This window comes from Nakaseomyces bracarensis, assembly GCF_045282275.1.
Source record: "Nakaseomyces bracarensis strain CBM3 chromosome Unknown Scaff9_0, whole genome shotgun sequence".
Lineage (NCBI taxonomy): Eukaryota > Fungi > Ascomycota > Saccharomycetes > Saccharomycetales > Saccharomycetaceae > Nakaseomyces > Nakaseomyces bracarensis.
Genome location: NW_027263970.1, coordinates 501,752 through 527,296, shown reverse-complemented (window position 1 = coordinate 527,296; position 25,545 = coordinate 501,752). Strand labels below are relative to the sequence as shown.

Here is a 25,545-nt window from a genome sequence, read left to right as displayed (position 1 = left end):
TATTAAAATGTAATATCAGTAAATTCAATTTCATACATGAAGAGTAAACTAAATATTTAATAACGAAAATGCATATGTATTAAAGAAATTATTAGTATAAAGATCAATGTATATCTAATATAATGCAATATATGAAATTTATTCGCATCCGAAGTATTGGTTATCAACAAATCTAGTTAGTGCCCAATTTGATTTATGGTTTTTTAGTTCAGCTTTAGTTACAACAACAGCAGCAGATATTTTCACTTTATTCCCAAAAGCATTCAGAATACGTCTAGTGCCTAACTCGGTGGCCATGTAAACCACGATGTGTATACTTTCTAATTTAACCTTATGGTCTAATAGTACTTGGATGGCCATAATCATTGCAGCTCCACTTATTATTTGAGCTTCGAATATTAGTACTTTCCCGTATCTTGTAATATCGCTTGGAATAAACTCGCAATGCAACTGAGGTTCACCAGTTTGAGAGTCAGATTGGATTAATAATTTTCCAACAGACATATTTGGGATTGCTTTCTTCAAAGAACTCATAAAACAGTCACCAGATCTGATTGTACTAATAGCAGTAACAGACTCGTAATGACACTTGATTTGATCTTTTAGTTCATAACCTTCAGGAGTAGTAATAGAATAATGTCTTTCAATTGGTACATCGTTTAAAGCATTTGCAATTAATATTGTTGCAATTCTATCGAAGTAGAAAACGAAATCTGCTCTATCGACTGATCTGTCGATCAGTATTGTATGAATAGCTTTGACCTGATTAGTTTGTGGAAGAATATTCAGATTTGCATACTCCTTTAGAGGTTTCAAGTCAGAGTGGCCGAGCCTTACCAATTCGTTGATATGTTCCTCTGATTTAACTTCAAGTTTGGATTCAATGTGGTTGATTAGAAGACCAACAGCCACTGAATTATCGCTAACTGAAGGTACAATAGCGTCAGCATTATTCATAGTTGGTTGAACATACTTAACGGCATCTGGTTTGACATATCTTTCCCACTGTAACAAACAACCATCGAGATCTCTTCCTCTGGACACGATATCTCTAGCCAATCTTCTAGCAAGACAAATATCCAGGTCTGCGTCAACATAAATTTTTAAATCCATTAGATCTAACAGTCTCTGATCATATAGAGCATAAATACCTTCGATAACAATAACACTAGCACCATATATTTGGATGTGTTTATCAGGATCCCTATTGTGGTTGACAAAACTATAAACTGGAATTGTAGTCTTTTTACCCTCTTTCAGATTCAGAATGCACTCATATGCTAGATCTAGATCAATAGCTGATGGTTCATCGAAATCATATTCATTATTGAAAGCCCTTTTACGCTCTTCAGGAGATAGCGGTTTATAGAAGTTATCTAATGAAACTAAAACGGTCCACGGAACATTGATAGATGAGACAATTTTATTGGCAACACTAGTTTTACCAGAACCTGAAGTACCACCAACACCAATGATATAAGGAGTGGTCCAAGGTGGGAAGTATTGATGTTGATCAGCTCGAGAGAGTACAGAACTTCTACGTCTTGGGGTAGTCTTTGTTCTTGTCATATCATAAAAAAAGATAGTATCTTTACCAATTGTTTAAACACCAGGGATTAAGTTAAAATTTGTAGAAATAAATAGATAGCAATATATAGTAAAACAAAAACCGAGTTATTTTAATTGTCGATCCCTTTTTCAACTGTTTATAAATATTTGAAGACAGTTAATTGAGGTACAGAAGAAAAGTTAAAAATCCACGTCAATGAATACCGGTATGTAGAATTTATGCTCTAATTTTCAGGGCAGGAAGTAAATCTTGTAAGTTTATAAAACAAAGTACATATTGTTAATTGTTAAACTTTTGTTGCTTCCTGAAAAAAAATTTTGCGATGAGCATCGGAGGTCGCTCCATGCTTTCTTTCTTTTTTCTGTTGCCGAATTTGGATAAAATTAGAAAAATAATTGAAATTGACAATATTTCAATATTTTCAAGCACTAGGTCTTCGCAACTTTGTATATTATTTGAGGCTAGAGTAAGGATACTCTTAATCGATTATTGCGATTATTATCAATTTTCAACTAGTTTCACAATACTATGGCTAGAGGAAACGATGGCAATCCAGCCAGACAAAGAACACGGAATGATTCAGCCGCATCGAAGATTACAAAATCTACAAATGGAAGATATAAAAAAGTACATGGAAACTTACAAGAAAGGCAGAATCTTTGGGAAGATAAACAAATGAAGAATGCATTGAAGAATGATAAGGTTGACGAAATAGTTGTCGATAGTGAGAAATATGATTTCGTATTTGATACCGATTCAATGATAGATTTTACCAATAATGATGCCAAAGGAGGTGGTGAAGATGATGAATATGATGAGAAACTTTACCTTGCATTGGAAGAAGAGTCTAAGCGGGTACGATCCATAAAGGAATCGAGAAAAAAGTTACCAGTTTTCCAATATCGAGAACAATTACTGAATATTATAAAAGAAAATCAAGTTGTGATAATAGTAGGTGAGACTGGTTCTGGTAAAACTACCCAGCTACCTCAATATCTTGTTGAGGAAGGTTTCACTAAAGGTAACAAGTTTCAAGTCGCAGTGACTCAACCGCGTCGAGTTGCCGCCACATCGGTCGCATCCAGAGTTGCTGATGAGATGGAGGTAGAATTAGGAAAGGAGGTGGGCTATTCGATTAGATTTGATGATAAGACAACGCCAGGGAAAACTATTTTAAAGTATATGACTGATGGTATGCTTCTACGTGAATTTTTAGCTGACCCTGAAGTTAATAAGTATTCATGTATCATGATAGATGAGGCGCACGAGCGTACAATAGCAACAGACTTGTTATTGGGGCTCTTAAAGACTGTACTTGGTAAGAGACCAGATCTTAGAGTTATAATTTCATCTGCTACCATGAATGCTATGAAGTTCTCTGAATTTTTCGACAAGTGTCCCATATTTAATGTACCAGGTAGGAGATACCCAGTTGATATTCATTATACTGTTCAACCTGAATCAAACTATGTCAATGCTGCTATAACTACTATATTCCAAATTCACACAACACAACCTACACCTGGTGATATTCTAGTTTTCCTAACTGGTCAGGATGAGATCGAAACCATGAAAGACAAAGTTGAAAGTATTCTTTCGAAATTAGGGAGTAGGATACCACAGATGATAATTACTCCAATTTATGCAAATCTACCTCAAGAGCAGCAGGCTAGAATTTTTACCAAGACACCTGATAACTGTAGGAAAGTAGTTTTGGCTACTAATATTGCAGAGACTTCATTGACTATTGATGGCATTAAGTATGTGATTGACCCAGGGTTTGTAAAAGAAAATACATATATACCCAGTACAGGTATGACACAACTACTGACAGTGCCTTGCTCAAAAGCCTCAGTAGATCAGAGAGCTGGTAGAGCTGGTCGTGTAGGACCTGGTAAATGTTTCCGATTATTTACTAAATGGACTTACTCCAATGAACTAGAAATGATGCCTAAACCAGAAATTTTAAGAACAAATCTATCTCAGACGGTCCTACTGCTGCTTTCCTTGGGAGTTAAGGATTTGTTAAATTTTCCTTTATTAGATAAACCTACGATACCGTCATTGAAGAAATCACTAGAAAATCTATATGGCTTAGGCGCTTTGAATAGCAAAGGACAAATAACTCAACTGGGTAAAATTATAACAGAGTTTCCCTGTGAACCGGAATTTGCGAAGGTTTTATATAGCGCGGCAATGGATCCAAAATGTGAGGGAGTTCTCGAAGAATGCCTTACGATCGTGTCTATGCTACATGAGACAACCTCTCTGTTCGTTGGCCTGAAGAAAGAAGCCGTAGCAACGATTACCGGACATGTAGATAGTGATCATATGCTGTATTTGGATATCTACAATCAATGGAAGAATGCAGGCTACGCGAGATCGTGGTGTCAAGATCATAAGATCCAGTTCAAGACGATATCTCGAGTAAAGAATATCAGAAGACAGCTCGACATCTGCTGCAAAAAACTGAAAATCAAAAGGAATGTGCCACTGCAAGATACAGACGTTTCTGCGCGAATCATAAAGGCATTCATAAGTGGCTTCCCATCAAATATCGTAAGGCTAGGCACTACAGGATATACAACGGTAGGAAAGAACAGTGGAGGTCTAACTATATATATTCACCCATCCAGTATTGTGTTCCAGAACTACAAAGAAGCAGGTAAACCAGCTAAGTATATCCTCTATCAACAATTAATGCTGACATCAAAGGAGTACATAAGAGATTGCTTGCCGGTTCCGGATGATGAGTGGCTACACGAGATGGTCCCGCAGATATTTACTAACAAAAATCAATAAAAACCGGAGGAATGAAAAAAAATTGAGTAATTTTATTTTTTTTTTTTTTGGATTTTCTAGTTCTTGTAATAGTCGTATAACTATCAAATGGCTTCCGATAGTTGTGATCAATTTACATCCACTAACTCATTAAGAGAAGAAACCTAAGGGCTCACAGGGTAGAGAGTGGGTTTCTTTCGCCCAACTTCTCTTCAACGAATACAAAACCCAAACGCCGTTCACCTCTGCAAAAAAAGACACCCACCCCACCCTTCTCCAGGTGTTCAGAAGACCACATAGACAATATTCTTTATTACCGCACTTACATGGGAATAACTCTCATGGAGAGAAATGACGTAGAAAAGGACCCCATCCCATAGAAAAAAAAGTAAAGATAAAGAAAAGACTAATTCATAGAATGTGATGCAGAGAAGGCGCTCATGATGCGTCTATATTATTTTTTTCCTCTCTTTATTTTCCGCACAGAATGATTGATTTTTTTTTTGTACCCCCCACATAAATGCGCGTACGGAAAAAATTCTCTAGATCCCAGTTTTTAAATCTTGCCAATATGTGCCACTTCCTGTTCTAAGCTTGTCTACCCGATTGTTGGCTTTTTTGTTGGTTTACCTAGAAAGTGCAGGAGGAGTTCTTTCCCTTACTAAACAAGAACATTGGCCTGGAGGGCGAGGGCCGAGTGAGGCTACTAAAAATAATCGACGTCTCTGCGTAGGTTTCTTAGTCAGGGTCCCTCTTAATTCACTTAACTGCCGTGGAAACAAATAGTACGACGCTTGTGTGTGTCTGTGTGTGCTATATTTTTCAATCATATGAGTCTATTAACAATAGACAATTAATAATGGTATTGGATTTATTTCATCTCTCATTTGGAAATGGAGAATATGATATTACAGATGTAATATATAATTGAAAGGGCCCATCTTATTTTTGTTTATTTTCAAACCTCTTGATTATAGTAAAATAAAAGAATATTAAAGAAAAAAATTATAGAAATACTGGTTCTTGCACCCCTTTCATCATTTTTTGTTTCTTTAAATGTACAAATGGATACATCAATTGAAAGAATAAGGAGCCATAACAATTCGTTAGTTAATGGTGTTTCCTATGTTGAGTTAACGGCGTATTCGCAAGAATCCTATGGGAATGCCGTGCAATTTTATAGAGTGTTTTTAAACCTGAATGAACTGGATACTGATCAAAGGAAAGAGACTGTGATGTGTAATGATCTGGCATATATTAGGATCAAGTATAAAGAGGATCAAGAAGTAGAGAGACAAGTTAATGAAAGGCTATCAAAATTGATTGAAACTACCACTAAGAATGACTGGAGAGCTGTTTCTTCTAGCTCATTGGTATATTTCGTGGATGACATTGGGGAGGTAAAAGAGACATTGAAAAGGATTTCATTACCACATCAAGCTTATCCCACAGAACTAACGCCAGCGCAGATTTATACATTAGACCCTCTCGGTAACGTTATTGGGTTTACTGGTAATAAACTAGCTATCGCTACAGAGATGCCCTTGGTCATTCCGACTATTGAAGATGAAGATGATTCTGAGTTTTCTTCTAAGGAAGGCTCCTTCACTGATCTAACTACATTGATGCGGACAACCAGCGCTTATCCTTCTTTGCCTACAAGAATAGCTAATAGATCAGATAGAAGAATAGCTGTACTTACCTCCGGTAGTGACGCTCCCGGTATGAACTCTGTCATAAGAGCTGTAGTCAGGTCAACGATCTTTAAGGGCTGCCGATCGTTTGTAATACGGGAAGGTTTTGAAGGATTGGTTCAAGGTGGGGCATGTATACAAGAATACACCTGGGAAGATGTAGGAGGATGGAATAGTCAGAGTGGTACCAATATTGGAACATCTAGAAGTAAACTTTTCTTAACTAGGGCTGGCCGTCTCATAGCTGCTGAAAACTTGATAAAAAATAGTATTGATTCTATTGTTGTATGTGGTGGTGACGGCTCATTGGCTGGTGGACATATATTCAAGCAAGAATGGCATTCATTAGTAGCAGAACTGTTGAATACCGGTGTTATATCTATTAGTGAATATCATCGATTTAAACATCTCACAATTTGTGGTATATCTGCTTCAATTGATAATGATATACCGATTACCGATTCTTCAATTGGTGCGTATTCTGCACTGGATAGAGTTTGCAAGGCAGTTGACTACATTCAGGTAACAGCTGACTCCACCGCACGTGCATATGTAATAGAAATAATGGGTAGGCACTGTGGTTGGCTAACAGTTATGGCTGGTATTGCAACAGCAGCTGACTATGTTATTATTCCAGAACTTCCAAGAGAGAATGGTTGCTGGGAAGAACACCTGTGCAAAATAGTTAAACGTAATCGTAAAAACGGAAGAAGAAATACAATTGTTCTCCTATGTGAAGGAGCAGTTACTTCGGACTTGATACCGATAACATCTCAAGATGTTAGTCGAGTTTTAACAGATAGACTTAAGTTGGATACAAGGACCACTGTACTAGGACATGTTCAGAGAGGAGGTGCTCCTGTTGCATACGATAGACTATCAGGAACATTACAAGGTGTCGAAGCAGTAGAAACAATTCTGGGTTCCACGCCTGATACGCCACCAACTTTAATTGCTGTGAAAGAAAATAAGATATTCAGAACTGATCTTCGAAACGCTGTAAAAGCCACGCTTGAAATTAATGATGCATTTCAGAGAAAAAGTTTTGATAGGATTTTAACTTCCAGGCAAGCTGGATTTCAAGAATACTTCAAAAACTTCTTGGCAATCAATTCAGCTGATCAGGATAAAAAGATGACCAAATCAGATAATATTAAAAATATAGCGATAATAAATATAGGTGCACCCGCTGGTGGTATGAATTCAGCTGTTTATTCCATGGCGAACTATTGTATGTGGAAAGGGCATAGACCAATAGCAATATACAATGGGTGGTCGGGCCTAGCAAGACATGAAAGCATTCGGACCTTAAAGTGGTCTGATATTATTGGTTGGCAAAGTCGTGGTGGCTCAGAAATTGGGACAAATAGGGAGACTCCAGATGAGGCTGATATAGGTATGATCGCTTATTACTTTCAAAAATATAATATTGATGGTTTGATTATAGTAGGAGGATTTGAAGGATTTGTATCACTACGTCAATTAGAGAATGCTCGAGAGTTATTCCCGGCATTTAGGATTCCGATGGTACTAATTCCTGCAACTCTTTCTAATAACGTTCCAGGTACTGAGTATTCACTTGGTAATGACACTGCATTAAACTCGTTAACGGAGTTCTGTGATAATATCGGTATATCTTCTTCAGCAACACAAGGAAGAGCCTATGTAGTAGAGGTACAGGGTGGAAATTCAGGTCATTTAGCAACATTTGCATCGATAGCTATAGGTGCGCGAGCAACATATGTACCTGAGGATGGTATATCTTTGGATCAACTCGATAATGATATAGAGACGATTTCGAGCTCCTTCGAATATGTCGGAAGCGCAGATCGTTCAGGAAAGGTCATTCTAGTCAGTAAAAACGCTTCCAAATCGATAACGATAGAGAATTTAGCTGATATTTTTACAGTCGAATCCGGCGGCACTTTTGAAGCCCATCCTGTAATTCCGGGGCATTTACAACAAGGTGGGTCGCCGAGCGCCATAGATAGAACTAGAGCGACGAGACTGGCAATTAGAGCAGTGGATTTTATCATAAATAAGTTCGAATTTTTTACGAATAACAAGGATGTTAATTATAATGCCACAAAAGATATGATTGAATCAGCCGTCGTGCTGGGTGTTAAAGGTGAAGATATCATATTTACATCGATTCGACAATTGTATCTTTTTGAAACGAATATTGAAAAGCGAATGCCAAAAGTTATTCATTGGGAAGGTATACGTACACTGTCTGATCACCTGGCGGGCAGGAAACGAGTTAATGTGGAATTGGAATGATTCTGCATCAAAAACAATATAGAATAACCTTGAATTTATTGCATTAAGTTAAACATGTTAATTTATAGATAACTCTTTTAACCTATATATTTATATATTAAGCGTAAAGAAAAGATTATTTTGTTTATACACAAGAAAAGGATTTTATTGTTATTTTTTAATTGCTATTTCTGGTTAACCTGAGATTTTGCAGGCATTGGTGAAAATTCACTATGAGCGAAATCTTCAAAATATTATGGTACAGGTGAATGTAAATCCCTAACAGATAGATATTGCTTTTATTTTATCTTTCATATTTTCATTGTTATGCATTAGCTCATTTTTTATTATTTATATTGTTTAATACTAGAAATATAATCCTTATGGATTTTACATTTCAGGTAGAGCTTGCAATGGGTTACCATCGGCGTCCAAACCTTGTTGCATCATTAGTAGTTCTTGGTTACCAGCGGTTTCAAATTGTAGACCGCAACCAATCTTGCTTTCTTGCTTGAATTGGTCGATTTCACCACAGAATAGAACGGACAAAGTTGGTAGAATCTTTCTCTCTAAGAAACAACCAATCTTACCATTAGAGTCGACGGAACCACGGTAAACAGATTGTCTGTATTCATATTTGGCACCAATTGTAGTGGAACCTTCAATGGTTGGCTGAATACCGATTGGTGTACCCATGACAGGGTCAGTAATTGGGATCATACCAGCTTGTAAAGTGGATTCAATACCAGCCTCAACATTTGGGGCAACCTTTCTCCAGAAGGAGGCGACCAAAGCACCGTTAGCTTGCAATTGACCAGAGAAAATCCAGTCCTGTTTTGGGGAGACATAACGAGTCAAGTAAGAGACACCACCATCGGCAGCGGACTTGGCATCGGCTCTGGAGTATAGAACCTCAAGACCAACGGCCAATTGTGGAGAAATACTTTGAAGTAAAGAACCGACGTAAACACCGGTAAGAGTACCGTCAGCAGAGATAGAAGGGTTCAAAGACTTCAAGTTCAGAGAAGAATCGTTGGCTTGATAATCCTGTTCTAATTGACACATGGTTGGTTGACCATTAGCGATCTGCAGGTTGACCTTAGAGATATTGTTCTTGTTCCAACCGTAGTTTAATCTACCAGAAAGAGATAGATCATTGTCTACATTACCTTGTACAAATAGATTGTCATTAGCGAACAATGCAGAGAAAGCGTAACTTGGTAGAGATGTAGAACCAATGGAGAAAGTGTGGGAGGTTTGGAAAGCTGGATTCAAAGAGAAGGCTTTGTTCAAATCGGCTCTTAGACCAGTGAAGAAGTACTGAGTCAAGAAGACATCTCTGGAAACCTCCTTGTTTAGATTTTCAACAGTACCTGGGTTAACCAAGGACAAAGATTGTCTATGAGCATGTAGCTGTCTGTATGTGTCGATAACAAAACTAGATAATGGGTTGGAAGACCAAAAACTAGACTTGTTGTTATCCTCATTCAAGGAAATTGGTGGGATGGCAGTAATCTTTGAAACGTCAGGTACAGCAGACATTATATTGATGTTATTTCTTTATTAATTCTTTACTATTCCTCGTTTGTTTGTTTTTATTATTGAATCAGTTTTGGGTATTGTTATATTCCAATATTGACACAATTTAATTTATTAGAGACTGTCGTTTACTAATTTTTCTTTCTCTTGGATTGTATCGTTATCCAATGTCTTGATTAAATTTTTTTCAAAGGTAATTGAGATTGTCCAAATAAAAATAAAATTAGTCAAAGGTTAGAAGAGAGTTTCAATTTAAACAATTGGGAAGTTATAGAAAATATGCGATCCCTTTCCCTCTCACTACACAACACACATGCTAAAGACGACTTTCTTCGGTTTCGGCCTGCTCCCATAGCCCAAAAAAAAAAAAAAAATTAAAAAATCTTTGAGCCCGACGACGAACTTTTCGTATTTGGTGATTAGTGTTATATCTTATAACGATATTTCACGTGATTGTTTTTATAAGATATATAAAATACAATATTCATTGCACAAAGTGCAAATTATGGGATATATAGGCATCTTTTTAGGTTGATTCCGTCTGTTCTTCTGTTTTCAGTATATTGGATATGCGAGAGTCGAGGTCCTGCAGAACTTTACCCTTCACTTTCAATTCCTGTTCTCTGTCTGCGATTATAGTGTTCCAGGATTCCGTCGAGTGGCTGAGAAGGGACCTGACCTCTTCGTTTTCACTTATTAGAGTCTTACACCTCTTGATCCTGTGTCTAATGAAGCCTGTCGAGGTTTCCAGCTGGTTCGATACGTTGTTCGGGTCCTTCCGTATCTTGTGCAGCGAGAAGAATATGCTCGGAATAAACTCAGCAGGTGGAGTAGTTATATCATTATCATGGGATGTCACTGAGCTTTCCTTCTGTTCCTCAACCTTCGTTGTTGTTGTAGCTATCGTATTCGCAGTCGTACTCTCTGTCTTTGGCTGTTGTATTTCTGTCTCTGCCTCTGCCTCTATCTTTGAGACAGTGGGGAGTTCTTTTGATGGAACCAGTAATGTATGTATCTCTCTTAGCCCCTCATTGCTTAATGCTGTCATTGTTAATCTAATTACTTGTTTGTTTATCTGTGTATATGTATTAAGAGGTCTCTGGATTTACTGTGTATTTCAGCTATTACAAACTTCACGACTAAGAAATAGTGTAAGTACTTTAAATCACATATCGTACAAACTGAGAAAATATATATATATAGAATTATATAGCAAGAAATATTTGATATTAATTGTAGAGGTGGGAGGTTAAAAGTTTGTATTAATACACAATAATATATCTAAAAATATACATAACTAAGTAAAAAAAGAAAGATTAAAATGATGGGAATTATTGGTAGGACAAATTAAAGTAAAAAGAGCAAACTTCGATGACATTCAAACATAATGTTAAGATAAAAAAATAGGGAAGAAAAAACAAAATAATATTAAGTACATTAATCCTTTTTAATAGATGTTCGGACTTTAATGGACTTTAATATCTAGACGGTTTTTTCAATATTGTACAATACTTGTGTGAAATGGCAAAGAATGAGTAAAATAAACATGAAAACAGGTATAATACATTTTGTTTATTTTTACTGTGTTTGTGTTATAATATGGGAATATTGGAAATCAAATTGTAGACTCATCACCTCTGATGAGTTATATTAGTTGTAATTAAAAAGTTAAAAATACATTTGTATTTGCATGATTGACAAATTAAGTATGAGGTAATAAAGTAACCGCCAAATAGGAATATCAGTAAGAATACTCTAAGATAACTGCTATGTTAATTTAATTTCATAGGATCTATATTGAATTCGAAAAGAATCATAAATATCTTTTTTCTTCACTGAAATGTTCGCATCTTTTGGGATATAAATGTATGCAACATATGCGAACGTAAATTAATGTAGGTCAATTTCTATCATGCAAATAAATATCAGGAAAAAAGTGTATAATAGGTCCAAAACCATGACATAATTGCTGCAGAAGTGTGGAAAATTACTATCCATCACTTAGGTACGGCTTGAGTATAAGAATATTAAAGATTTGGCGGCTTTCACACTCATTGGTGTATCCTGCTTTTGGATCGATTTTTGAAGGACATTAGAAGGACGCACTGGGGTTGTGAAATCATTTGTTGTGTCGCAATCCTCCTCATAATGTAGCGTCGAGTCTCTTTTGGACATTAAGGAGGATGCGTTTGATGATAGACTAGTCTCGATAGAAGTATCCTGGGAATGGTTTAAGAACTTTTTATGATCCTTTCTCTTTGCTGGCGTCTTGAAATTACCCTGGGATACCATCAACTTCCTTCTCTTCGTCACCCTTTTGGATTTAGAACCCTTTTGGTTATTTAGGTTTTGTCTTTCCTTTAGATCATTAAATTTCAATTCAGTTTGCTTAGTTTTGTATTTATAGTATGCGAATTGCAACCTGATTTGTAGTTTCTTGGATAATTCAAAATATTTCCTCAAATCTTCTTGTCTATGTACAGTAGATTTCTCGTCTTTGATATTGGAGTCAATTGCTGATTCATTAATTAGTGCTCCTACTGTCGTTTGAGATTTGACTAATGGAGCATCATATCTCAATGTCAATGGCATCAAATGATTATATCTTAGTCTATTAATGTGATTGTCAAAGGATTTTGACATTAAGTTAGATCCTACTCCTACATCCGTCTCCTGTCTAAGGTTTATCAATGATTTGATTGATGGAAGAATAGGACCGTTTCCTATAGCTGTATTATCATGAAATGATGTGGTAAGAACAGGACCGCTTGAGCCTAGAGTATTCATCGCAGATTTTGAATATTCTCCAAGTGGTAGTCTCTCCATGTTATTAGTAAATAGAATATGATAGCTCGAATGCTGATATATGATTCAACTATTAATTCAAATGCAGGAAAAAAGCTAAACGATATAGCAGTATCTTTTTTGCTTTAATAACTTTTTGTTTTTTATCCCTCCGTTGGATGTCAAATTTAAAAATGCAATTGGCTTATGTTCCTATTTTCAATTCTCGAAACAATGGGTGAGAATGATAGTTGTTAATCAACTAAATAAGAGTAAACGTGTTGTTTTTTTAAGTAAGTTTTATCTTCTTTAAAATAAATTTTAAAATACAAGGATAATAAATAAATGTAAAGATAAAAAAAAATTCTTCGTTCATAAGTTGTTTACACTTTACCAAATAAAACAATGCAATAGAAAAAGAATTGAACAGTAATCAACACAAAAGCTTACCAACAAATACAAATTCAATGTAACAAAAGAAATATCAACCAAAAAAAGAAAGAGTAATACTCTAAGCTCGTTTCTGATAAAAAGGAAAAACAATAAAAGAATATAATATAAAATATAATACTGACACGTTAGATTAATTTCACGTTATTTGTGTGTAATAGACTGATTATAAGGAATAGTTGAGGAGTTCATTCCAATTTGGGGGGAAGAAGGAGGGGGGGGGAGGGGGAGGTCGGGTGGAGAAGTAATACGATGTTTGTTTGTTTATTATTTGTTTTTTTTTATTTTATTGTTTAAAAAGAAAGCCAAAAAGGAAATAAACCCATATAAAAGGAGGCACAAAAATTGCTATTGGAAGCCGATCTGCATAACACCACGTTAAGCCCGCATATAACATGCTAACCTTTTTTATTTGAGATCTAGCAATACCATAGATCAATACGGTTACTTTGCTTTTGTTTACATCCTCGAGGCATCGCGTCCCTAATTCTCTTCTCTCATTTTATCGCGCGCGGATTTTCGGGTTGACAATTATAAATTCTCTGACAAATACCCGTAGGCGGTGCGCAATACTAATTTTCTTAGGAATGCGAAATTTTGAACACGAAAGTGGAAATATACAAACAAGCCATACCGATTAAAGATATAATAAATAATATACTACGTCATGAGTTCTTCTTCTTAAAATATAGGCATTTAGGAGACAATAGAGATCAAAAGCGTGTAAATTATTGATGATAAATAACTTCACTTTAACTATGCACTGCTTAAAATATTACTTATTCAATTGGTTAGAATATATTTATCATATGTTTATAAAATTGTTGTATTTAACACTGCCTATAGTAGAAAATAAGAAAGAAAAAATATGAGAAAATGGGGTTATTCTTTTACTTATATACCTCATATTACATTGGAAATTTCATTTCTTTGACCCATTGAGTCAAATTTGAAAAGACCTTGGACTTGATTGTGTCACCTTTTCCAGTAGCTACACGTAGAATGTACTCGTTCAATTCGGCACTTCCTAGGATATCAACGTGTTCCGCACTATTAGGACCACCTCTGATATCGAATTTATCAGGTCTGTGTTTCATTTCCACTATGGTAACGTTTGCCCCGGCTGGATTGTATGCTGACACACCTTGTGCCCATTTATGGCAAATGGAGTGCGTTATGAGTGGAACAGTACCATCACCTTCAGTTAGATATACTGGGCGGGCACTATCGTAGTCGATTGTAAGGTTTAGAGCTGATTCATTATCATTATGCATTTGTCTGTAAACGTAAGCACGTTCAGTTGGATTATTTAACCCATAGAAACAGTAAATTTTTAAGTCTGGTGCATGTGGTAAAGGAACTTCCAGCGGATTTGTCCAGTATTTGTGATTCTTTTCGTTTTCCTTCATTTCACGATCCGTTTTGGAATATCCGAACGAGTATTGGTTTTCGATACGTTCTTTCAACCAATCTGGAGATATTTCCTTAATAAGATCGATCGAATCTATCATTGTCAAATTTTTCTTGAACACATCATCACTTTCGATATGCTGAAATCTTATGAAATTACCATATGTGTCTGTATTATTGTATAATTCATCTTCTGGGGAGGAGTTCATATCACCCCAGATCAGATTACCACCTTTAGGGAGCATAGAAGGTACACCACCCCAAGTTCTGATCATGTCCAGTCTTTCTTTTCTGCTGAAGAATTTTTCAAGACCATACATTGCAATAGCGTTTAATTGAATGGTATCTTTCATCTCACCACTAATGAGGGCTGGAACAGCCTTAGGTGCACCTAACAATGTACCGGCAACATTGATGTAAGAATCGATGTATTTCGCTACCCATCCTTTTCCACCATTACCATAATGAGGACCTTCAGCTTCTACCCACTTCATGAAGTAGAAGGCCACTTGTGAGCCCATTGAGTGACCAACTAAACAGACTTTTTCACCTGAAGATTCGTAAAATAGTTCAATTTGGCTCTTCAACTTAGAAAAGTATCTGTCACGACGTTCTAAATCTAAGTAAGCCAAACGCCAGTCATATGAAGCAGTAGTCATGCGATTTGGATCATATCCAATGACAGCCAAATTTTCTAGTACTTTGTTCCAAATCCAATAGCCAGCTATGAAGAAATCAGATGACTCAAAGCCCTGTGCGGCCCTCAGTGTAAAGTTAGGCGGGTCTAGACCTGTAAGAGGGTCTAGCTTCACATGTTTCAGCCAACAGACTTTGTCCATGACCATGGTTCGCAACATGTAGAAGGATCCCCACAATCTCTTTCTAAAATGAGGGGTACTGTCACATTCTTCATCACCAATAACACCCCAACTCTCAATACCAGTTGAGATAACACCAGGGACCATTACAACGGGGTGTTTGCTTGTTACGTTGAAATCTTGTAAGTACTGTTTACCGACACCAAAATTCTGAGTCAAATTCTGGCCTGAAGATAGATAGCCAGCTTGTATGTCATTGAGAAACGAAGTAAAACCTTCCGGTAATATGTCCATCCACTCATCAAAATAATCCCTGAATACATCAAAGTTCATAATACCATCCAATAGCTCTTTGTTATTGCTATGCACATGCATAGCCCCAAAGTAAACCGGTATCAATAGACCGAAAAAAGCACCCAGAGAGAAGATAAATCGTTTCGAGTCTCTCCACCTTTTTCTCCGCATCTTAGGCATGATTCTATCTAATAACTTGTCATCATCCTGCATTGACCCACGCCTCGAATGTCTAGTAACATTCACTGGCTCCTCATTCTCATCAATCTCAACGGTCTCCCCACGAATCTCATTCTCACTCTCTCCTGCATCCTCCACTTCAACAGTAACTTTACTAACACGTCTTCTGCTCCTATTCTTAGTAACCATAATTGTTGTTCCTCCTCTTCTCTACAACCACAGTCACAACTACAAGAATAATAATAATAATAGTAATAAGACCAATATATATGATTATCGAGGTTTAAGTTTTCTTAATCAAGTTGTTTTTAAGAAATTTTTCTGCCCTCGTCCCGTTTCTCTCCTCTACAATTACTTCTCTTTTCTTTCTTTCTTTTTTTATTGCTAAAATATTTGTATAGAAAGCCGTAGAAAGGATCGCCTTCTATGCATTTTACGAAAGAATAAATTGAACGCACAGAACTATTCGCAGCCCCTCTGCTTACCAAATTGCTTCTCTGCATGGTAATTTAAGAAAATATACTTTCAAAACTTGGAGATAATTTCTCCGCCGCACGAAACAACAGAATATCCCGCACACCGGCACTTGCTTAATTTAATTATTAATTAAAAAAATAATTTTTGGAAACGGACCCTTTCTTTTCGGAGTTATTAATTGCATCTTTTCTTTTTTCCTGCCTAGGATAGTTCGTAGAAATATAATCCCGACATATCTTTTAACTTCCAGACGAAGAAAAAGACGTAGCAAGCGACCGGAAAAGTAATTAAAATCAAAATACCCTATGAGAAGGGTTTTTCCGGGCAACCCTAATGGGCCCAATACCCTATGGTGGGGCAAAACAGCTTGGGAATCTTACGTACCTTAATAAATTAGATATTGACTCACATATCTATATATTGTGATACTTCTCTTTATTAAGAGTAGATTTTACTATTAAGTTTAATAAGTTATTCAACAAAAAAAAAAAAAAAGATAAAAAAGAAAACTGGAGATGTTAAGGTCTACTTTGAGCAGCTGGAGGGAGTACTTGACTCCCGTCTCGCATAAATCTACGTTTCTAGAAACTGGTCAGATTACTCCGGAGGAGTTTGTTCAAGCTGGTGACTATCTGTGTCATATGTTTCCAACTTGGAGGTGGAACGATGTAGGTGACAATGTGAGTTACAGGGATTTTTTGCCTGAGGACAAGCAGTTTCTTGTTATACGCAAAGTTCCATGTCTGGAGAGGGCCCAAGCGGTTTTAGAATTCGATAATAAAGACGAAGTTAAGGTGTATGACCATGTAGAAGAGGATGACATGGAAATTATCGAAGCACAAGACAAAGGTAGTGAGGATTGGCAGAAAGGTAAGTCTAATGACGTACATGATATAGATGATATGATGGAAGAGATGGAGATACAAGGGGACGAAGATATTGTAGAAACGGTAACAGACTTAAAGCTACGTTATTATGATCTATTCATCACGTATTCAACTTCATATAGAGTACCAAAGATGTATATTGTGGGCTTTCATAAAGATGGTACTCCTTTAACTCCTCATGAGATGTTTGAGGACATTACACCTGATTACAGGAAAAAAACTGCTACTATTGAAAAACTCCCGTTCTATAAGAGCAATGTTCCAAGTGTCTCTATCCATCCATGTAAGCATGCTAATGTCATGAAGGTTTTGCTTGATAAGGTTAGCACGGTGAAGGAGAGGAGGAGAGATGAAGTGAAGGGAGTAGATTTTGGCGTGTCTACTACAAATGAAGAAGATGGAGAAAACTGGGAAGATCTTCAACAGGATATAGATGACTCGCTAAGAGCTGATCAATATCTCATTGTATTCTTGAAATTCATTACAAGTGTAACACCAACTATACAACATGACTATACAATGGAAGGGTGGTGAACCGACAATCTTTCTTAAAAATGATAACATTCCACGCTAAGACACGGTATCTACGTTTCTATCGATTTATCTAACGATGCCGTTGTAAAGCTTTGCCAATAAATCCACTAATCGACGTGATTTCTCTACATTTTATGTTCTGAAAGATATTAGTGTACACATGTTTACATGTCAAAGCAATTTTATCTGAACGCTATCCAGGGTAGACCTCGTATTTAAATGTTTTTAGTGTTCTAGTGGTGACATTGCTGAAATATGAATTAGATTCGCTAACTCTATTTTGTATGTCAAAGTAATATACTACACAACAGCACCAAGTCACCACAGTCATGGCTAGATGGCAAACTAGATGGCAAACTAATTGATAAAAAGAAAGATATATATTTAATTAATAACATTTGTATTACATTAGAGTTCTATTAATAAATCTTCTTGCTTGGAAGAGTTTTGTTGTTCAATTTCTTGTTCCTCTTGTTCTTGCTCAGCGCGGGCGCCCTCAGGAAGCTTTCTTGCAGGTACAGATGGAAAATCATAATGAGTAATTTTTCCTTCTTTACCATCCGTATTACGATTTTCCTCGTTATCTAACGGATACGGAACCCCGGTATTACCATCTTCTCTATTGTCATATAAATTTGGTTTTTGAGAATTCAATTGAATAGAGGTAATGTCACTCATTTCTTCGTCAGGATATGGAGGTTCAGAAGGAATGCTATAATTAGAAGATTGGTTAATTTTTGTAGGTGGGGTGGTAATATCACTTAAGTCTTTTCTGTGTTTTTCTTCAATGTCAAGCTGCTGTTCAGCTGGTGCAGAAATTACAGAAGGCTCTGACATACGGACTGGGTGACTATTTTGTTCAATATGATTTGCATCGGTTACCGTGTTATTTTGTGGAGGTGCATAATAAACTTGCTGAGGGGTTTGCTTCGATTGTGACACATGCTGTTGGACTTGTTCGTATTGAGAAGTTTCGTATTGCTGAGCTGCTGGAGCTTGTGGTATTGTATAACTACTGTAGACATTAGGTTGGGAGATCGTAAATCTTTCACTTAGATTTATATTATTAAGTTCTTGTTCCAGTAGATTGTCATAAACATTCATTATATTGGATATCTTCCCATTCATATCCACTAAAGTATTATATTTCTGAATTTTGTTGTTTAATGTATTACCTAACCTTGGCTTTGAAGCAAAAACTTTTTGTGCCAATTGCTGTAATTGTGTATCTTCTAGCAGTTCGGATGGTGGCCTGTTTTTCATTCTTTCCACTAGCGATGCAAATAAATAGATATCTTCTTCATCAGCAGCACTTAGTTCATGTGTAGGAGCACTAAATGTGTTTAATGCCTCTCGGCTTTGTTGTTCCTTCTGCTCTCTCCTTCTTTTCTCATCTTCAGCTTCTCTCAGACTTGCTTCAATAGCAGCCCTTAGTTCGGGATCATCTTCTTCAGTACTTGCTTGCTCTCTCTGTTTGGGTTGATAATCATTTTCCACTACAGGTATAACGGGTTCGACGCTGCTTTGTGAGGCTTTCAAGGATAATTCGATAGCTCTCCTGAGGTCTTCGTCATCCTCTTCTCTTCCATGATGACGACGACCCTTTCTCTTTTTATCTTTTTTTTTATGACCACCACTACTACTACCTCTTTTAAAATCGTAATCATCGTAGCAGTTATCACATACTCTAACCTCATCATAAATACCTAGATCAGGCAGAGGGATGTTTTTGGAAGAATGTTCTTGACAAAAAGTTCCACCACATGAACGGCAATGATGTCTTCTATTTAACAAAGAGAAGCCTTTTGAACATATCATGCAGGCATCACTATCAACCCAATCAGCAGGGGTCTTGGAGTCAAACATTGCAGATGTATTCAGGGAAGAGGACATCCCTTCAGGAAATTTAACACCTCTTTGTCTCAACTTGTCATAGACACGACTGACGTAATTTAATTGTGAATCATTTTCGAATGCAAGGTACAGTTCATATAATAATCTGATCACTAATTCCTCAACATCTTCATTATCGTCATACTTTAAAATGGTGTGCTCCATGGTGTCCATAAATTCCCTAGAACATACTTCTCTGAGAAAAGGGATACCACCGTTTTTCATACAGATTTCAACAAGCTTCCAGGAAGCTAATTGTGTGTTTGGATTATGACTAGTATTAGAAATACGTTTTTTCAGGCATCTCATCCCATCCTTAGGAGGGACACGGCGTGATCGAAGTATGTCAGAGATTTCCAGTGCCACTGGTAAATTTAATTCGCCATTAGGAATGCTTTCACTAGTGGCCCTTTCAATTGCAGCATCTAGTTCACTGGTGGGGATAGTAGACGTCATAATGTATGTATTAATAGTTTGTATTTTGCTCTTCTTTATCTGTTTTTGTTTCTCTTCTAGTATATCTATTCGTCTCCCTTTTTTTTTATTCAAATACCGTTCACGATACTATATTCTAGTTCTTCAATGTTTAATGTTTAATAAGGCCAAGATATACTGCTTATTGATCCATACACAAGCCAAAAAAATATTCTATGCTGGGCTTTGCTATGCTGTTTCTTCCCCTCTAAATTTCATCGATATAGTTATACCATATTAAACAGTCAGGTTAGACAGACCCAAGCCCCACTTTAATGTATGGTGAGTAAACGTAGATAGTGACTATATTCGGTATATATTCAAATATTAGCTTTGCTAACTATAGTGTATGAAGATGATCCTCTTCTAGGAGTATAGGTAAAGAAAATGAATAACCCAAAATCTATATTAAAAATAAAGAAATAAAAAATGTCTAAATATCTATAGTATAACTAAGTTAGGTATACCACGATTACGAGAGTTTATATCAAGTTGTAGTTAAAGAGCTTTATAGGACTAAAATAATGGCAAAAGCAAAAACTGATTAAGATGCATCCATAAAAAAATATATATAGCTGTAAATCCTTGTACCAGAGGAATTGCCGTTCGGTCAACAGCGACTATTAGCTCAAACTTGAAATTCGTACCACATTACTAAAGATACTCATACCATGTTACTAATATTTGCAACCGGTAGAGATACTAGAGATGATCTACTACTATTCGTGCCTGCACTATGAATAGTATCTCCAGGTGAATGATACATACCATTGTTAATAAACTTAGCTCTTGGAGGGGCTATGGTATGGTCCGCAGGTTGTTGATTTTCCTTGTTATTCTCAATATCCATTGATGTATCCTGCATTTCATCATCAAACCCTCGTTTGCCTCTAAAGTTAATTAAACTATTATTGCCGGGGGAATTACTAGAAATACTATCACCGATCTTATGATCGAAATTGTACATGTGAGGAGTAATAGGAGACGACTGCTCCATAACACTAAATATACTGTTCTCAGAGTTTGCACTTACGTTCCTCATTGGTGTGTAACTTTGGTTAGAATATACCGGAGATGGGATGTTGGAAGTTGAGATAGAATCGTAATTGCATGATATTTGTACTTTCCTGGAGAGATCCAAGGAGGCCGCAAGCTCTCTTTTCTTTTGCATAATTTCTCTGTAATCATTGACTCTTGAAATGAAATCAGTGATCCCAGGTTGGTTCTTATATACTTCGAGAAGAGATTTTGGAGTATCGACAATCAAATCCAAAAAGATTGTTTCTAATTCAGTCTGCTTCGAAAGGGTTGCAGCTGGGGTGATTAAAAAAGGCCCTTGGTCAGAGCTAGCAAACTTATTGACAATCTGGAAGATTCCTTGAGCGATTTCATACAATTCTGATTTTAAGAACTCGTATTCAAAAGCAGTTAGATCCATCAAAAATCTCTTTAAATTAATGAGTTGGATTTTACTTTTCAGTTCTTCATCCTCGTCATCCTCATCTATAATGTGGCCCTTAATATCTAGATCTATATCGTCAACAGTAGCATCACTATCGGTCGAAGATTGGGATTGTCTTTTCTTTCTATGCTCGAGTTGTTTCTCATATAACTCGTATTGAATAAGACAATTCTCATCCGCGTTTAGAACATAGTCGTTCAACATTGGTTCGTATACATCCCAATTTAGGGTGTCAAGTATATGTCTTTCCATTTGTAAGAACATAGATTCATCAAAATTGTTGGACCCGCCACAATAGAGAACCAGCTCAGACAATCTTGGTATCCTTGCTCTGGGATTAGGCCCGTAAAATCTACCACCTGTAGGGATGATTACATTGTTGATAATATGATTACATCCACCCCAGGTCTTTGCAGCTAACCATAGGCAGGTAGCAACTACTAGCTTAGCTTGGTCTCTTAAGACGACTCTCTTTGAACAGTAGCGGTCGTACAGTCTGACAGCTTGTATAAAAATACCATTAGTAACACGAGTCATTACCGATAATTCAAATAAAAAGGTAATTATAGCAGGTCTTGTCTCGTCGGGCTTCATTTCAGGTTGTTGGTCAATTAATTTTGGATTTGGCTTGAATTTCATTGATTGCTCCAACACGTTAGCGGAAATATCTTGGTGATATTCTTGGATGGATTCATAGTGAGCTAGAAGTTCTGAGTTCGATAGTTCGATTGGGTAGTATTTTTGTTTGGCAGTAACGACTAAGCCTAAAGAACCACTTGCAACTGTCATTTTTTTTTCTGTTTTCAGTATATTATTATAAAAGGAATGGTTTATTTCTTTTTTATATTTCTTTTTACAAGAAAATTAATGAGTATTGATTTCTGTAAATCAAATTTATAGTAACGAATGTAGGTATAATCAATTCTTTTTATCTAAAAAAAGAGATATAATAATGAATGTAAATAGTTTTTTGTTTCACTTAAAAGGGATGAAAGTCAGATAATAGAATTATAATAATATAGTTCTTAGAATGTTAATCTCTTTAATAAATAATATCTTGTCCAGCAAAAAATAAAGTTAACTTTTGATCTTGATCTGATTGCTAAATAATTAAATCAATTTTTTCTTTCTATGATATTGGATTATTAGGGACTAATGAAATACCAATTGGAGACGGTGATCCTGAAATGTAGCAGAGACTGAGAATAGAGAAATAATCCGACGATGGTATTGTCTATTGGTAGATATGAAGTAAAACAGGTATTGTAACTTATAAAGAAAGGAAAGAAATTAGCCAATCTAGAAAAATGTATATCTATATATAACAATTATTGTAGTTATATGAATTTCTAGGATCGAAAGAAAAGAAATTGCAACATGATTGAAAGAAATACGAATATGGAATATCGACAATATTGGCCATAAAGAAAAGGTGAAATTGAAAATATTAAAATAAAAAAAAAGAAACCAATTAACTACGCTACGAATCATTTCACGCCAAAAGCTGGATCAAAAATGAAATATTCAGCCCATTATCCTCCCTAATTAGTGGTAATGAGAAAATTTTAGTATAGATATTTCTTTGGGCTATTCATTTTTTTGTATTGACAGAAGCACCTTTATTGCGAAATGTCCGTATTCATAGGTATATTCATGTAGCCCTGCAACCAAATTTCTGAAAGGATTTGCCAATTCTGTAATGGATCAAAAATAGATGATAAGGTACAAAGTTGAAGTTAACACCAAATGTTCAAATGTTTTCGTTGTCTTAAAGGCTCTCTTCACAGAGATCAAGCAGCCACTATCTGATCTCTATTGTTTACAAATTGTACAAGTTCGGGAATTGCAATTAGAATAGCATTTTTTTTTTTTTACTTCATAATAACATTTCGCGTTCTTTTTTTCAATTCCAGAAGCTCTTACCCCAATTAGGGAAAGTATGAAATATATGTGCCTAGTTCTGTGCTTCTTCTTCTTATTTTTTCGCATATTCTTTATTCATACAAATCCCGTACGAGAAATACTAAAGTATTTCTAGGAACGCGAAATGTAATAGAAGAAAAAACTGGGGAGGAAGGGTATTCAGAGAAATAGAAAGCGCGCAGTCAGAGCAGAGCACAGCAACATGTGGAAGGGTGAATGGGCTACGTGGGCATAGGAAGGGATAACTATTATTAGTTTTATGTTTTTTCGCGTGTAAATCTCGAGTTCAGAAAGTGGGGTGTGAGAATGTTGTACTACACGAAAAAAACTATGCAGCAGTTCCAAGAAAAGAAGAAAAATTGAAGTGAATAGGGTAAGAGGGAAGGAAAAAATAAAAGTGACATGTGGCTGTAAGTGGAATAGAAGCAGAGAAGCATGTTTGCAAAAACTGATTTACGGTTTCAGGGTAACCAAGGATGCGAAATAATACTAATGGCGGCTTTTCTTTAAATGGATGATTCATTAACTTAACAAGAGTGAACAATAGAAAAAAAGCAACTTCTATCTGTGGGTTATCTAATTGTTGACTGGTATAATCAAGTATATTTCTTTTTGATATACTATTTTCGACATATTTGTAAATATATTCGTGTAGTATATATATTGGATATTCGTGTGCTACTTTTTTTCTGAAAGTGCTTTTAAAAATAGAACTCAAAAAGAAGAATTTAGAGATTATGCATATAGTTAAAAGATATCGTACATATATATAGTTTTCCAGTTGTAATATTGTAAAGGATTTTTGTTAAAAGAAAAAAAATTTACATAGAGTGCATGACTAAACAAAAAGAATAAAAAAAAAGAGATATAACTATAATTTATGAGAATTAGTAACGTAATAAACTCGTTTTAGAGATGTTTTCCTAGTACTAGTAATTATCTTATTTTTTTATCATCAAATTCGAGAAGATATTGATGAAAACCAGGATTCTTTTTGTGGGATATTTGTTATTGTGAATGACTTTTTGATTTCATTACCAACGTTGGATATCGTCCTTGACGTACATGTACTCGTCAAAGATCAATTCGACTTCGTCGGTTTCTGGGTCGTAGCTACCGACTCTGACAGATCTGTGGTCCTTGATAACGATATCACAGCCTTGCTCTCTCAAGTAAGAAGCGGAGAAAGTAGTAGCGATACCGATGATCTTACAACCAGCGGCCTTACCGGCAGCAATACCAGCTGGCGCATCCTCGAAGACAACAACCTTAGACTTCTCTGGGAAGTGGCTGTTGACTGGGTAACCAAGACCCTCTCTGCCTCTAATGTATGGTTCTGGGTTTGGCTTACCCTTCTTGACGTCGTTAGCAGTGATGAAATGGGATGGTCTCTTAATGTGCAAGATGTCGAACCACTTAGTAGCCATTTCACGAGTACCAGAGGTGGCCACGGCCCACTTCTCCTTTGGCAATTCGTTCAATTGACCACAAAGCTTTACGGCACCTGGAACCTCTAGGGCCTCCTTACCGAACTTTTCAGGGATTTCACCTTCTAGTTTAGTGACTTTTTCTTCATCAGCGAAGTCTGGGGCAAACTTGGCAATGGCATCGTACGTTCTCCAACCGTGAGAGACCTTAATCACATGCTCAGCATCGAAGTATGGCTTGTCCTTACCGAAATCTCTCCAGAAAGCAGCTAGAGCTGGTTGAGAGATGATGATTGTACCATCGACATCGAAAAGACAGGCATTAACTTTTAGAGAAATTGGTTCAGGCATTATTTATGGGGGGGATAGAAAAAAATGATTGGTAATATTTCTATTATTTATTTTTAGAGATTTGATAATCAAGAATTTTTTTTATTTTTTATTCTAGCAAGCAAAAAAAGAAGGTGGGGGGAAGGAAGGTTCTTTTTTCTTCTACTTTCATATTTATATATATAATAAGATTTTCTTTAAAAAAAAAATAAAAAAAAAGGTCTTTTTCAATTGATGAGAAAATGTTAATTGTCTATTAAGAAAAAAATTTTTTTCCTTCTATATATCCCTTCTTTAATTACTTTCTAAAAAAGATTACTAAGAAACTATAGTACTACAATGCATATAACATTTTATCT

General features: G+C 36.0%; 11 protein-coding genes across 11 annotated transcripts; 3 read left to right on the top strand and 8 right to left on the bottom strand.

The window, feature by feature from the left end:
• Nucleotides 1–138: 138 nt before the first annotated feature.
• URK1 (uridine kinase URK1) lies at nt 139–1,569 on the bottom strand (the record flags this gene model as incomplete). The annotated part of the gene is made up of 1 exon (XM_071052629.1): nt 139–1,569. The coding sequence occupies one exon, from the start codon at nt 1,567–1,569 to the stop codon at nt 139–141; it is 1,431 nt and encodes a 476-aa protein (XP_070906476.1).
• A 529-nt stretch (nt 1,570–2,098) lies between these two features.
• PRP2 (DEAH-box RNA-dependent ATPase PRP2) lies at nt 2,099–4,372 on the top strand (the record flags this gene model as incomplete). The annotated part of the gene is made up of 1 exon (XM_071052628.1): nt 2,099–4,372. The coding sequence occupies one exon, from the start codon at nt 2,099–2,101 to the stop codon at nt 4,370–4,372; it is 2,274 nt and encodes a 757-aa protein (XP_070906475.1).
• Nucleotides 4,373–5,415: 1,043 nt separating this feature from the next.
• Nucleotides 5,416–8,325, top strand: RNJ42_02462 (ATP-dependent 6-phosphofructokinase subunit beta; the record flags this gene model as incomplete). The annotated part of the gene is made up of 1 exon (XM_071052627.1): nt 5,416–8,325. One exon carries the CDS (start codon nt 5,416–5,418, stop codon nt 8,323–8,325), a length of 2,910 nt encoding a protein of 969 aa, XP_070906474.1.
• Nucleotides 8,326–8,694: 369 nt separating this feature from the next.
• On the bottom strand, nt 8,695–9,846 carry TOM40 (TOM complex pore protein TOM40; the record flags this gene model as incomplete). Its single annotated transcript, XM_071052626.1, has 1 exon — nt 8,695–9,846. One exon carries the CDS (start codon nt 9,844–9,846, stop codon nt 8,695–8,697), a length of 1,152 nt encoding a protein of 383 aa, XP_070906473.1.
• A 523-nt stretch (nt 9,847–10,369) lies between these two features.
• On the bottom strand, nt 10,370–10,891 carry CSE2 (Cse2p; the record flags this gene model as incomplete). The annotated part of the gene is made up of 1 exon (XM_071052625.1): nt 10,370–10,891. One exon carries the CDS (start codon nt 10,889–10,891, stop codon nt 10,370–10,372), a length of 522 nt encoding a protein of 173 aa, XP_070906472.1.
• A 953-nt stretch (nt 10,892–11,844) lies between these two features.
• NRM1 (Nrm1p) lies at nt 11,845–12,669 on the bottom strand (the record flags this gene model as incomplete). Its single annotated transcript, XM_071052624.1, has 1 exon — nt 11,845–12,669. The coding sequence occupies one exon, from the start codon at nt 12,667–12,669 to the stop codon at nt 11,845–11,847; it is 825 nt and encodes a 274-aa protein (XP_070906471.1).
• A 1,316-nt stretch (nt 12,670–13,985) lies between these two features.
• On the bottom strand, nt 13,986–15,968 carry LRO1 (phospholipid:diacylglycerol acyltransferase; the record flags this gene model as incomplete). Its single annotated transcript, XM_071052623.1, has 1 exon — nt 13,986–15,968. One exon carries the CDS (start codon nt 15,966–15,968, stop codon nt 13,986–13,988), a length of 1,983 nt encoding a protein of 660 aa, XP_070906470.1.
• An 803-nt stretch (nt 15,969–16,771) lies between these two features.
• Nucleotides 16,772–17,677, top strand: ATG3 (Atg3p; the record flags this gene model as incomplete). The annotated part of the gene is made up of 1 exon (XM_071052622.1): nt 16,772–17,677. The coding sequence occupies one exon, from the start codon at nt 16,772–16,774 to the stop codon at nt 17,675–17,677; it is 906 nt and encodes a 301-aa protein (XP_070906469.1).
• A 408-nt stretch (nt 17,678–18,085) lies between these two features.
• VPS27 (ESCRT-0 subunit protein VPS27) lies at nt 18,086–20,026 on the bottom strand (the record flags this gene model as incomplete). Its single annotated transcript, XM_071052621.1, has 1 exon — nt 18,086–20,026. One exon carries the CDS (start codon nt 20,024–20,026, stop codon nt 18,086–18,088), a length of 1,941 nt encoding a protein of 646 aa, XP_070906468.1.
• Nucleotides 20,027–20,708: 682 nt separating this feature from the next.
• On the bottom strand, nt 20,709–22,295 carry RNJ42_02455 (uncharacterized protein; the record flags this gene model as incomplete). Its single annotated transcript, XM_071052620.1, has 1 exon — nt 20,709–22,295. The coding sequence occupies one exon, from the start codon at nt 22,293–22,295 to the stop codon at nt 20,709–20,711; it is 1,587 nt and encodes a 528-aa protein (XP_070906467.1).
• Nucleotides 22,296–24,463: 2,168 nt separating this feature from the next.
• Nucleotides 24,464–25,207, bottom strand: RNJ42_02454 (HAD family hydrolase; the record flags this gene model as incomplete). The annotated part of the gene is made up of 1 exon (XM_071052619.1): nt 24,464–25,207. The coding sequence occupies one exon, from the start codon at nt 25,205–25,207 to the stop codon at nt 24,464–24,466; it is 744 nt and encodes a 247-aa protein (XP_070906466.1).
• Between the last annotated feature and the right edge of the window lie 338 nt (nt 25,208–25,545).